We start from the raw sequence: 14,274 nt of genomic DNA on the forward strand, positions 1-14,274 counted from the left end.
AAGGAAGCATTTCTGTCTTTTTAGTTTTTGTATCATAGTCCGTTTCTTTAAACATCCAATTCCCCTTATCTAAAAAATAACAAAAATGCTGCATAGCTAAAGAAGTTTCCATTTATTTGGTCCAGTTCTGTTTATCATAGTAGGTTGTAAATCTGGGATGATTTAACTAGACAAGAATAATATACTCCAGAGGAAAAATACCAACAAAATAAAATCAGGTGCCTATAATTTGGATTTAATTTCATGGTGTGAAACATGATATGACTACACTTTTAGGCCTTGCTGGAAGTACATGCACATACACACACAGAAAGAGAATTCCATTATGTTGAAGACACAAAGATATGCACATAGAAAGGAAAATGGCTCGTTCTAAAGTGATGAGATGTGATCGAGAGATATGAAAAACATTTTTAAATGTTCACAGACACTAATAATAATAATACAAAATAAAAGTATATGGGGACATGCTGTGCGATTCCATTTATATGACATTCTGGAAAAGAGACACTCAAAGGGACAGAGAATAGATCAGTGGCTATCTGGGTTGGAGGTGGGGAGAAGGGTTGGCTACAAAAGAAGCCACACAAGGAGGTTTTTGTGGTGATGGAACTGTTATATCTTTTATTGTTGGAGTGGTGACACTAGGCATTTGTCAAAACTCACAGACTGCTACACCATAAAAGAATGAATTCTACTGCATATAAATTGAACAAGTAAAAATTAAGGTAAATTTTTAAAGAAAACAGAGAAATCTCACTTATCATGTTGGCAAAAATTCAGTATATGCCAATTTCGAGGCTGTGGGGAAACATGCACCTTCATATAATGCTGGTGGAAATGCAAAATGGTATACTGATAGAGGGTAATTTGACAGCACCTATCAAAATTACATATGCATTTGTCCTCTGATCCAGCAATCCACTTCTAGGAATCTACTCCAAAAGTAAGAAAATATATGTGTACAAAGTTACTCATTTAGCACTATTTATAACTGAAATGTACTCAAAACCACCCAAATGTTCAAATACAGGAGACTGAACATACTATAGTACATTGTTGGTTCACAAACTGGCCCCCGTACACGCAGGGCAGAGAGAGACTGAAGAAAGAAGCAGACCATTCTAGATTGGTAAGTTTTTTAAATTTTTTAATTATTTTTTTGAAGTATAGTTGAAATGCAATGTTATATTAGTTTCAAGTGTACAACAAAGTGATTTGACAATTCTATACATTATGCAGTGCTCACCCCCATGAGTGTAGTCACCATCTGTCACCATATCATGTTATAACAATATTATTGAGTATATTCCCTATGCTGTACTTCTTACCTCCATGACTTATTTATTTTACAACTTGAAGATTGTACCTCGTAATCCCCTTCACCTATTTCACCCATCTTACCTCCCCCTTCCCCTCTGGCAACCACCAGCTTGTATTTATGAGCCTGTTTCTGTTTTTTGTTTGTTCATTTGTTTTGTTTTTTAGATTCCACATATAAGTGAAATCACATGGTATTTGCCTTTCTCTGTCTGACTTATTTTACTTAGTACATATCCTCTAGGTCCATTCGTGTTGTCACAAATGGCAAGATTTCAGGGCACCTGAGTGGCTCACTTGGTTTAATGTCCAACTCTTGATTTCAGCTCAGGTCATGATCTCATGGTTCGTGGGACTGAGCCCCATGTCAGGCGCTGCCCTGACAGTGCGGAGTCTGCTTAGGATTCTCTCTCTCCCTTTTTCTCTCTGCCCCTCCCCTGCTGTCCTGTTCTCTCTCTTTCACTCAAAATAAATAAACATTAAAAAAACAAATGGCAAGATTTCATTTTTTATGGCTAAGTAATATTCCACTGTATATAACACGTTTTCTGTATCCATTTATCTATCAATGGACACTTATGTTGTATTTTTTAATAAGCAAGGGAACTTACTTGTGAGGCTTATCTTGGGCAGCTGCAAAATGAGTAGAATTCCTCCCCTGCCCACCAGATCTCAAAAGGCCTTAACTGGGTTCAGTCATGTATTCTGTACAAGTGGTCTCAACAATAACTTACTCTCAAGGTTATGTCATTAGAATAGCTCTCATTGTGGAGATAGTAAGCATGATGTACAATTCCAAGAATGGGGTTTGAGTGAGGAGTATCTGATTGCCTGGATCCAGTTCGCAGGTCAACCAGCAGTCAAGTCCTCACGATTACCTCCTCCAACATAGATAAACAACATTGAGTATTTTACAGATATATATATATATATATATGTAAATGATATGGATTTTCAAGATCTATTGTTAAGTGGGAAAAACCCAAAGTACAAAGGAATATACATATTTGCTACATTTCTGTAAAATAGAAGAAGAAATAAGAAAATATACACATATTTGCCCATTTTTTGCAAAAGGAAACACAAAAAAAGTTAAACCAGAAATTAATGAAATTGGTTATCTATAGGAGGTGGAAGAGATGGAGTGGAACAGTTATGGGAGGGAATGACACTTCTCTAAGTATACAAGTGTGTATAGTTTTGACTTTTGCAATAATGTAAATATTTATAAAATAATCCAATTATAAAAACCAAATCATTTGGTTTTTCAAGATGAAAAACGTTCTAAAGATGAATCGTGATGATGATTGCACAAAAATGTGAATGTACTTAATGCCACTAAACTGTACACTTGAAAATTGTTGAAGGTAAATATTATGCTATGTATATTTTACCACAATTTAAAAAATAAATTAGACGAGTGCCTGGCTGGCTTAGTCGGTTGAGCATGCGACTCTTGTGAGTTTGAGCCCCACATTGGGTGTAGAGCTTACTTAAAAAAATAATAATTTAAAAGATAAAATAAATTAGAAAAAATTTAAATCATATCAGTAAGAATGTGGGAAAACTTAAATTGAATATAAACAGAAAAAAAGAGAGCTTGACACTATTTCAAATGAAAAACAACCACGCTATGATGGCCCCCGGGTGGCTCAGTAGGTTAAACGTCCAACTTCATCTCAGGTCATGATCTCATGGTTTGCGAGTTTGAGCCCCACATTGGGCTCCGTGCTGACAGCTCAGAGCCTGGAGCCTGCTTCAGATTCTGTGTCTCCCTCTCTCTCTGTCCCTCCCCAACTAGCACTCTGTCTCTCTGTCTCAAAAATAAATAAACATTTAAAAAAGTAAAAAAAAAAAAAAAAAAAGAAAAACAACTACACTAAAGAAAAAAACAAATCTGAATAATTTATGAACACAGGACTTTGATTATACACTATTAGTCAAAACAGAAAAAACCCTACAAGCAAATCTTGAACTCTTCTAAGTAGATTTGTTTTTCATAGCGATATGAGTATTGTATATAATATATTGTATATAATGTAATATGTATAAACACTGATGTTATTGAAAGCCAGGATTCTCACTGTGGAAGAAGGGAGATACAAATATGAAAGGGGGGAAACTAAAAAAGAACTTTTGGGGATTAGACTGGCATTGGACGTATTAGTATAAAAATATTATTCATAACATATATTCCTAGCCCTATTTGCTGAAAGGACTAGAAGCAACGACACTCCAATATCAATGAGCATACTTGGCGCCGAATATATATTGCTAAATAACATCTCTAAAAAAATTAGGGCTCCTTAGAGAAATGGCTGGTTCCAGTACCATGGCAGGGAAAGTACAAGATGAACCTTGAACAGCTTATGTCAGAAAATAAACACATGATAAAAAAATAATGAAGTCATGTAAAAAAATACATAGAAACCAGGTTGAATGGAATCCTACTGTTCACATCTGGGACTATTGATTATTAAAATAAATCATGCTAGTAATGGATTATAGCTGTTGAATCCACAAATCCATACTGATAATGAACAAATAAAATGGAGGAGGGGATAAAATTCCTCCCTACAGCAGAACACCCACTATTAAATACAGAAGCAATGATAGTTAGAAAATCACCATTTGAAACTTTCACACTAATAATTTATTTAGGCAAAAATCATCAATGGATACAATAACTAGTGGGTGAGATTTTGATCAAGAATAGGATATTCACATGGTCTCAATGTATTTTTCACATTACTTATTACAAAGGAAAAAACCCCCAGTAACTTTAGTGTAGGAACTTGGAAGCCACTCTTTGGACCAGATGATTAAAGTTGGCAATAATGAGACAATTATAGGACACTGTATGCTTCCTGATAAGATGCCCTAAGAAGACACATCTGTTACGTAGTATTCCTGCCAGAAGTGCATAAATTGAATTCAATCATGAGTAAACATTAAGCACACACAATTTGTGGGAATTTTTACAAAATAATTGGCCTATACTCTTCAAAGATATTACAGAGCACAGACCTGTGGAGTCAGAAGGTCCATTACCAGTTCTTCCACTTACAATTGACTAATCTTGATCTTCTACTAGTCACTTAAGGATTATGCTCCTCACTTCCTTCACATGTAAAACTGAGAGAATAAAGGTTACTGGTAGTGACAAAAACATTAATGCCACAAAAGACAAAGACAGAGGAACTATTCAATTTTAAAGGAAACTAAAGACACACAACAACTAAATTCAATATGGGGATCTGGACTGAATTCTGGATACAGACACTGGGACAATTGGTGAATTGGAATATGAGCTGTATTGTATCAATACTAAAATTTCTTAATTTGATGACTGTACTATGGTTATGTAATAGAATATCTTATTCTTACAAAATGAACCCTTTAGTATTAACAGGTAAAAGTACATGATGTATGCAAGTTATTCTCAAATGGTTCAGATCTGCCCCCCACCATAGACAGAGAGAGAGAGAGAGAGAGAGAGAGAGAGAGAGAACACATGTGGCAAAACATTATCCAAGTGGTGTACCTTGGCAATGGGTGTTTTAGGAGTTCTCTTCACCACCTATATTTTATTATGAAAATATCCAAACATACAGAAAGTGTGAAAGAACTGTACTCTGAACACCCACCCTCAAGATTCTACAATTATGACGTTGTTTATCCACATATTACTAGTTTCTCTTTACTATTCTTGCAACTTTTCTAAATTTTAAATCATTTCAAAATTAAAAGTTAAACAAAGTAGTATGTAGTAATAGGAGACAAAAAAAAAATTAGAGAAATGAAGTTCGGGGGACCCAAACGAACTGCTAATGTGGAGCGAGATACAGGCTCAAAGACTCTGAAACACTATTTTGAAGCTAGCGCCTTGGATGTGTCAGCCTAAAATCACTGTCTTAGCTCTCTGTAGAGCTCTAAACCTGGCTCCAAGACGGGGGCAGGGGGAGGATTCTCTCATTTTTCACTGAATACCATCGTACACCACTCACAAAGCGTGGAACTACATCTCCCAGAAAGCCTTTTTCCTTCCTGTCTGTAAAGAAGATTACAATTTCTAGAGGGTTTTTTTAAGGTCTCGCGAGATTTCATTAAATCTCATTAAAGTATCCAGCAAAAAGCCATTTTGTTTTTCAGGGCTCTTTGCAAGGGGACGGCTCCAAATTGTAGCAAATCAGCAGCTACATTTGCACCGTTCTGTCTTCAGCTTCAGGATGTTTCCTATGGCCAGAAACGCTTTCAGTCGTCTCCGAGGTAAGCAAAAATTGTGAGCAAATAATTTCCAACTGCATTTTATCAATTTGTCCTCATGGTTTCTCGTGCCCTTTCCCTCCACCTTCATCCTCACTTTCTAATTCTAAATGCGCAGTCTCCCGAAGTAATTGGAAAGCTGTCCTTAGCATTAACTTAATCACGCAGAGTTCCTGTTTTGGTTCCCAGCTCGCTCTGTTACCAGAGTCATAACATACCCAGTTTTTTTTTTTTTATTATTATTCAATTATGTACAACTGCAGGGAAGGAGGCACTTGGTGGACACTAATCCCTTAGTAAGCTTTAGCTTTGAGGGTGCACTTACCCCGAAAGAGAAGAACCTTCTCTCCCAATTCCTGTAACTGGGGAAGGAAACTGTAAATGTAGCTTCTCCTCTGGTTTCATTGCAAGGTGACAGCCTAAATGGTGGCCCTGCAGCTTTTATGTAGTTTGTAGGTTAGTGAGTGAATATTAGCTTATTCGAAAGCAATTGTAATTTTTTTTTCTTGTCTAAAAGTTAAGCAGGTACAGGGAATTTTGAGACCAGCCTTATGTATTGAGAATGTATTACATTGGAGAGAAAAATTCATTTACGTACTTGATTTGCAGTGAAGGTGACCTTGACTAATGTGAGCAGTGGTTTTACATTGAAAGTGACCTTAAGCAATTACCATATTGCTTCTTGAGCCATCTTGTTATTTTCAGTTTACAGAGTCATTTAGAGGTATTAGTAGATTGTGTTCTAAACACTGAAGCAGCTTTGACAATAACCAAAACAATAGTTACCCAACAGGGTTTTCAATATTCCAAAAGCCACGTCTATTATCTCTTTCACTTTGGGCAAATGATTTTTCTCTGAACCTCATTTTCCTTCTTTGTAAGATAGGGTTTTAGTAAATAATTCCTACTTCATACCATTGTTGAGGATTATATGAGATCACCAATAGGTGGTAACCAAGAAATTTCTTGTTAACAGAGGAGAGGTCTAAAGAAATCCACTTGGGTTACCGGAATGTTGAAGTCATGAGGTGTTGCAGAATTGTTTGGTAATTTTAATCTATTTGCCCTTTGAGCTGGTACGGCCTGTACTTCTCAGGAAAGGGAGGTTTTTTTGTTGTTGTTGTTTTGTTTGTTTTTCAATGTGGAAGTCACATGCTCACTTTTTAATAACTGCTCTAGAGCAGAATATATAGTGAAATGTTTGTAAATTTGCTCATCCCAAGTGTATCTAAAGGTGAAAAGAAAACCTGTAAGGCAGTTAAGAGGAGAAATCATTAATGGCCAAATAACTATCCTGAGATAACCCATTCTATCACATAGAAGCTATTAAATTCTTAAATGCTAGTGAATGGGCAACAATTACATAAGTAGTGCCATTTGAGGATCTAAAACAATAAGGACCTGTTACTTCGGAAGAAAAAAAAAATATCCGGAAATACGCGTTTTCCAGTCTCGGGCTCTTTGCCAAGCTCTTCTAAGTGCCTCCAGAGGCAGTTTGAAAACTCATTCTACTAAAATAATAGTAACGCAAAGTTTTAATGTCCTTCTGCTCAAAAACCTTTGCCTCTACCAACGATCCTTTCTAGTTTTATCCCCCATTACTTGTCCGTATACCTTGTCCTTCAAGCAAACATAACTTTTTTCTTTAATTTTCCCCTTTTCTAATGTTTGTTTATTCTTGAGAGAAAGAGGCAGAAAGCATGCTGCACGCATGAGTAGGGGAGGGGCAGAAAGAGGGAGATACAGTATCCGAACCAGGCTCCAGGCTCTGAGAGGTCAGCACAGAGCCTGATTCGGGGCTTGAACCCAAGAACCACAAGATGATGAGCAGAGCCGAAGTTGGACGCTTAACTGACTGAGCCACCCAGGTGCCCCCATAATTGCTTTTTTAATATACTAGGCTTTTCTTTGTTTGCCGTTTTTCACATTTCCCTTTCCTACATCTATGTAACCAAATCCTACCTTCTGTTCAAAGTGTTTATCTAATATTCTACTTGTAGTACAGTGGTTTGTGTATGCGTGTCCCATATCCTCCTCTAATTTAGGAGGTTACTTGAGGACAGGATCTGTGTTTTACACATTTTCATGTACCCCATTTCTTTTAGCATGGTATTCATTTGTTTTTGAAAAAATCAAGATTATTCTAGTTTTGTTTTGTTTTTGTAATTTAAAAAAAAATTTTTTTTTACGTTTATTTATTTTTGAGACAGAGAGAGAGCATGAACGGGGGAGGGCCAGAGAGAGAGAGGGAGACACAGAATCTGAAACAGGCTCCAGCCTCTGAGCTGTCAGCACAGAGCCCGATGCGGGGCTCGAACTCACGGACTGCGAGATCATGACCCGAGCCAAAGTCGGACGCCCAACCGACTGAGCCACCCAGGTGCCCCTGTTTTTGTAATTTTAAGGTGATAAACATTTAGTGTGCTTTAATTTGAAATTCATTTTGAGGGTGTTGTAAGTTGTTGAGTACTGCAGAGTAAACTCTAGTGAAAATTTAAGTCATTCAAATTAATGAATAGGAGCCAAGTTCCAGAGGTTTGTAGTGAATGTTACTGACACCACCTGTCCTTTTTATCTCCCAAGATTTTATTTTAATTTTTAAATGTTTGTTTATTTATTTTTGAGAGAGAGAGCGTGCGAGCTCACAAGTGGGGTAGGGACAGAAAGAGAATCCCAAGCAGACTCCACGACCTACATGGGGCTTGAACTCACGAACCTCAAGATCATGATCTGAGCTGAAATCAAGAGCTGGCTGCTCAACCGACTGAGCAACCCAGGCACTCCCTGTCCCCCAAGATTTTACTATGAATAATTTTCAGACATATAGAAAAGTTGGAAGAATTGTATGATCACACACAAATTACAAATTAATTCAAATTAATTATTGATACAAATTAATGTTAATGGATACAATTAACATTTTGATATATTTGTTTTCTCACATATCTTTTTTTAATGTTTGTTTATTTTTGAGAGAGAGGATGAGCAAGGGAGGGGCAGAGAGAGAGGGAAACAGAGGATCCAAAGCAGGGTCTGTGCTGACAGCAGAGTGCTCGAACTCATGAACTCTGAGATCATGATCTTAGCTGAAGTCGGATGCTTAACCAACTGAGCCATTCAGGTGCCCCTGGTTTCTCACATATCTATACATCTGTCATTTCATCTTATTTTTGATGCATTTTAAAGTACGCTACTTTGCTTTTAGCTACAATATGTTTTAACATTTTATTGAAGTGCCTGATACTATAGAGTTAACTTCCTTTGCTTTCCTGATGGCAGTATCAGTTACATGTTCTCTTTTCCTTATAATTGATAGATATGTTTCTGTATTTCTTTTTTCCTTTAAGTTCAAAGCATTCAGCAAACAATGGCAAGGCAGAGCCACCAGAAACGGACACCTGATTTCCATGACAAATACGGTAATGCTGTATTAGCTAGTGGAGCCACTTTCTGTGTTGCTGTATGGGCTTATGTAAGTACTATTGATTGATAATTTTCTATATTAGATGCTTTTAATTCCTATTTAATATATATATATATTTGTTTATTTTTAAAAAAATTTTTTTTTCCAACGTTTATTTATTTTTGGGACAGAGAGAGACAGAGCATGAACGGGGGAGGGGCAGAGAGAGAGGGAGACACAGAATCGGAAACAGGCTCCAGGCTCTGAGCCATCAGCCCAGAGCCTGACGCGGGGCTCGAACCCACGGACCGCGAGATCGTGACCTGGCTGAAGTCGGACGCTTAACCGACTGCGCCACCCAGGCGCCCCTATATTTGTTTATTTTTGAGAGAGAGAGAGAGAGAGAGAGCGAGCGAGCGTGAGTGGGGGAGGGGCGGGGGGGGGGGGGGAGACACAGAATCTGAAACAGGCTCCAGGCTCTGAGCTGGCAGCACAGAGCCCGACGCAGGGCTCGAACCCACGAACTGTGAAATCATGACCTGAGCTGAAGTCAGTTGCCCAACTGACTGAGCCATCCAGGCGCCCCTTCATTCCTATTTAGTTCATGAATTCAAAATGTTTTCACATAGTAGTATACATTTCTTGTTCAGAGGGACTTCAGAGATTTTCTGATGTAATTAACCACCCAGTGCAGGAATTTCTTCCATAGCATTAAGCATTCATATTTTACCCATCATTTTCTTGCCAAAGAAATTCTGATCCCATTTTCATGTATCAACCATTAGATACTAGAAAATTGCTATCATGTCTCCTGGATCTTCTCTTAAACATCCTTAGTTCTGTTAATCACTTTTTGTTATGTGGTTTCCAGGGTTTTCACCATCTTGGGTCACCTTCCTTCACTTAATCAGTTTCTCTTCTAAAGTTCTGCCCTCCGAACAGAGTACAACATTTTTGATGGATGAGATGTAAAAGTGACTTGTTTTCACTATTATAGTTTTTTACATCTTACATGTAACAATCTGCTTACCAGTTTATATACTTGCTGGTTAAAAGTGGGATAAATATATAAGTTGTTCTTAAAAGATACGTATAAATCCTTACCTTAATAAACAAAGATATTTATTAATGGGGCTTTTTATTCTTGTTTTAACCTTCCTTAAATATACCATTAAATAGGTGTGTTTACTTAATTAGAAGAGTAAATAGATTTTGAACAAATGTGTGATTAGGGGCACTTTTGGAGTGGTGTTCCTTGAAAGGATATTACAAAAGTGCTCTTTGGCAGTATTTAGGTAGTTGTGGTTGAGTGAAGCAATGTTTTGAGGAGATGTTACAGAAATGTGAAGTAGAAATTTGAGTTAATTAAATTAAAAATTCAATTGCCCTGTCATATTAGCCACATTTCAGTTGCTCAGTAACCATATGTAGCTCTTGTGTTGGACAATGAAGATCTAGAACATTTCTTTCATCTCCGGAAGTTCTATTGAAGAGTACTGCTCTGGAGAATTAGGACAGCAATTAGGTTTGGCTTACATAGTGGGCACTATATATCCCAGCTGAGTCTCTGTGTATTTTTAACCTGTAGAGTAGAATACCTTTGTCACTTTTAAGAAATGGTCTCCAAGGGAGAGTGGACTCTGGTTTAAACTTTTATAACTGATAGCATTTTAATTCTTACAGACAGCAACACAAATTGGAATAGAATGGAACCTGTCCCCTGTTGGCAGAGTCACCCCAAAGGAATGGAGAGATCAGTAGTCATCCCAGCTGGTGTAATAATGAATTGTTTCAAAACCAACTCCTAATTGATGCCAAGTAAAAGCACTGTGCACCCATTAAAATATGGCCTGATTGAAGAAATAAAGTATATTTGAAACCTTTGTTGTCATTTTGTTTCTTTTGTAATGAAACCAAGCTTGATCACTTTTCATTTATTTAACCTTTGTGTTACTATTAAAGGAAGATGCATTATAATTTCTTAAATAATTTTTCTTTATGAGGTGTTATGAAAGGAAAATTTGGCTATCACCTGGAAGTCAACTTTATAGTAGGCTTATAGTTCATGAATAAGTGATTTCAGAGTTACTTTAGGTCATCTTTGAGTGCCCAGATATTGATATGCATATTGCTTTCTACCTCTAATTTATATGTATATTTGGAATTGGAATTAAGTCCTTTTTACTCCTCCTGCCAAGAGAACTTGGGGTGTCACCAGACCCAAGGGAAGAGTGATCCTATCAGATGAACTCCTAGGATGTCTGAAGATTAGCTAGCTCTTTGGCTCTGTTGGCACATTCATCTTAGAGCTTTGGATCTTTCATTATATTTATTTAGGATGTTTGTGATGCTATTAAAGGATCTGTCAAATATGGTTTATTGTCACTTAACCAGCTACTTTCGGTGACCTGTTGGCATCCTGTAATTATACGAACTTTTGATGCATGTATTATCCTGAATTCAGTATGACTTTGGATTTTATGTGTAAGATGCTAACTGAAGAAAACATCTATGTTTGAAGCACATTGGTGCTTTGTTAATTCCTTGGCTGAAGGCGTAAAAAGCCTCATGTTTGTTGATAGTGCTCAAATAAGCAGAAAATGGAATTTCAGTGGAGTAATCTATGTTAGCTAAATTAGAGATTCCTAAATTCACTCACCTAAAGTAAGTTATCAGGTAAGTGGCTTTTAGGCATTGCCAAATTTACCTGATGTATGTAGGTAAGGATGTATGTGTAACCAAACATCAGAAAAATTTTTACCTGTTGTATGAAATACTAGAAGAATGCTCTTATGGCAAAATGCATCAAAGCCAGTAAGTAATTTCATTGAGTAGGAAAAATAAGTTGAATGTCCTTGCAAACTATGTTGCAGATTAGTAACTATGTAATAGTGCCTATATTTGATAAAATTTGAATGAACACTATATTTAGAAAGAATGTTAAAACAGGACTAAAGTGTTCAAATGCATGTAGCCCTGAGATGTGATTAAGTAAAATAAACATTTCTTTAAGGAAGCTTTAACTTTCCGTTAGATTATTTACCTCTTCATTACTAAATTTTTATTGAGGATTACTAACGACTATACACAGTTTTCAATATGATTTGTGCCACTTTGTCAGATAAGTGTTGCCAGCTCTTATAGGCAAAAAAAAATTTAAAAATGTCTACTTGTCCATTTGCCAACATATATGTTTCTCTGTGTGATAAAGTCTGGTGGTGGTAGTTGGCATGTCTGAACAGACTTTTAAAACTTTATTTTGTACTTAATCTTGTCCTGATGAGTAATTGTAAAACTACCATGGCCAGGTGCCTGGGTGGCTCAGGTCATGATCTCGCAGTTTGTGGGTTTGAGCCCCTTGTTGGGCTCTGTGCTGACAGCTCAGAGCCTGGAGCTTGCTTCAGATTCTGTCTCTCTCTCTCTGCTGTTCACAATCTGTCTTCTCTCAAAATTAAATAAAAAATAATAATATAAAGTAAAACTGCCATGGCCACTACCAGAAATGAAGCAGTAGTAGAAGTCTAAATTAGTTTGTGTCATCACAGTGTTCTGACCTTGCAGCCTCCCTAGTGTACTCAAAGGTCTATCCTCTCACAAACACACTCAGTTTATCCCAGAACATCACTGAAAGTTTTAATACCTAGATTGGGAAGGTTGTCAAATTAGTCTTCCTATCAAAAATCTGTTTGTCTGAAGAATTTAGGTAAGTGACTTTAGAAGCATTGCCAATCCTTTAAATGTTATTTGTTGAAGGCTAGAAAGTATTTTTTAAATTAGGGTAAATATCATGAATTCAATTAATTTGACCGTAAATTACAATGTTTTCTGTTCTTCTAATTTATTAAGCTTATTTAGAACTAGGTACTGTGGTAATTGTGGAGGCACAGATATTGAGTTCTCACCCTTGTGACTATTGGAGATCTTAATATCACTTTATAAGCATTTTGGGGGCACCTACTATCTGCTCACCGCCAGAAAACTTGATTACTTCCTGAAGACACTCCCTTCTATTTGAAAGCTCAGTATACTAATTGTAAAAAAAACTGTTGGTATGCTTGTGCACTGATTAGGGGGATTAGGGATTATGCATTTAGAGATGTGAGGTGTTTTAGAGTAAGGGAAAGGCTCAATCACTAAGGATGTACATGATAAGAGAGTTGCAGCTCATAACGATAAACTTTACATAAAAATTAGCTGGTAAATTTGGTACTCTGATAAAGCTTTATGATTTCTGCCTTTTAGTGAATTTCTGTGAAAGCTTAACACAATTGTTAATATTGTAGTTACAAACCAACTTACTAATGATTTGAAGCTCACTTAAAAGCCATCTTAATTTCATGTGATTTTTAAAGATTTTAAATTTGGGGTTGAATTTGTGACGCAAGGTTGTACACGATTGACAGTTACAACTAAATGGCTGGGAAGGTTAGGAATATTGAAGATAATTTTTTCATATATGTGTATAGGTATAGGGGAGAAGGAATAATCCTTTCTGAAATACTTCATTGTAGGCCTAAAATTTAAATCTTGGGCGATTTTAAGTGGCCTGTCAAGGATTAATAGGAGTTTGAAAACAGGTGGCATGGAAATTAGTTTATCAGTATTTAAATATGCTTAGTGTGTGCCACTTTGCTAAGCCTTTTACAAATATTAACTTAATATGTATACCTTGTGTACTAGTTCGAATTTGGCAACATTATTGGACTTGATACTTTTATGGGAACTGGGTTTAATGTTTATTTTAATTTTGAGAGTGCAAGTGGGGGAGGAGCAGAGAGAGAGGGGGACAGAGGATCTGAAGCAGGCTCTGCACTGACAGCAGAGAATCCAATGTAGGGCTCAAACTGATGAATGGTGAGATCATGACCTGAGCCAAAGGCCAACGCTTAACCAACTGAGCCACCCAGGTGCTCCCCAGGAACTGGATTGAAAATGCAAAATAATCTATAATTTCCCTCTATATCTTATGACAGATATTCAATGAAAGGAGATATGAAAAGACCATATCTCATTTTGAATTTAGTGAAAGGGAGCCTGTACCTCTTAATGTTCATAGTTTTAAAAATCCTAGGATTTTGCCGTTTTTTAAATGTTGAAATGGGCAAACAGGATTAAAAGTATATTTTTCTCAAATTCTGTATTGCTTATTTATTGCATGGTCTTGCTACATTTTATGCATCTCATTTCTTTCCGAACTCATGGTGATAGTCTAATATCTTTACATCCTTGGAATCCTCTAGGTTTTTAAGAAGATCGGCAAGTGAATGGATAAATGGGCAAGTGGT

General features: G+C 36.7%; 1 protein-coding gene across 1 annotated transcript; it reads left to right on the plus strand.

Moving 5' to 3' along the window:
• The first annotated feature begins 5,430 nt into the window (after positions 1 to 5,430).
• LOC106986098 (cytochrome c oxidase subunit 7B, mitochondrial) lies at positions 5,431 to 10,872 on the plus strand. Its single transcript, XM_015084284.3, has 3 exons — positions 5,431 to 5,589; positions 8,934 to 9,058; positions 10,673 to 10,872. The coding sequence occupies exons 1-3, from the start codon at positions 5,550 to 5,552 to the stop codon at positions 10,748 to 10,750; spliced, it is 243 nt and encodes an 80-aa protein (XP_014939770.2). The 5' UTR covers positions 5,431 to 5,549; the 3' UTR covers positions 10,751 to 10,872.
• The last annotated feature ends 3,402 nt before the right edge of the window (positions 10,873 to 14,274 follow it).

This window comes from Acinonyx jubatus, chromosome X (genome assembly GCF_027475565.1).
Source record: "Acinonyx jubatus isolate Ajub_Pintada_27869175 chromosome X, VMU_Ajub_asm_v1.0, whole genome shotgun sequence".
Taxonomy (NCBI): Eukaryota; Metazoa; Chordata; class Mammalia; order Carnivora; family Felidae; genus Acinonyx; species Acinonyx jubatus.

Bases quoted from the DNA above. Each gene is read 5' to 3' on its own strand.
- LOC106986098 (XM_015084284.3), top strand. From the start codon at position 5,550: ATGTTTCCTATGGCCAGAAACGCTTTCAGTCGTCTCCGAG. The intron at 5,590-8,933 runs GTAAGCAAAAAT...TTTTCCTTTAAG, and splicing joins CGCTTTCAGTCGTCTCCGAG to TTCAAAGCATTCAGCAAACA. The intron at 9,059-10,672 runs GTAAGTACTATT...TAATTCTTACAG, and splicing joins GTGTTGCTGTATGGGCTTAT to ACAGCAACACAAATTGGAAT.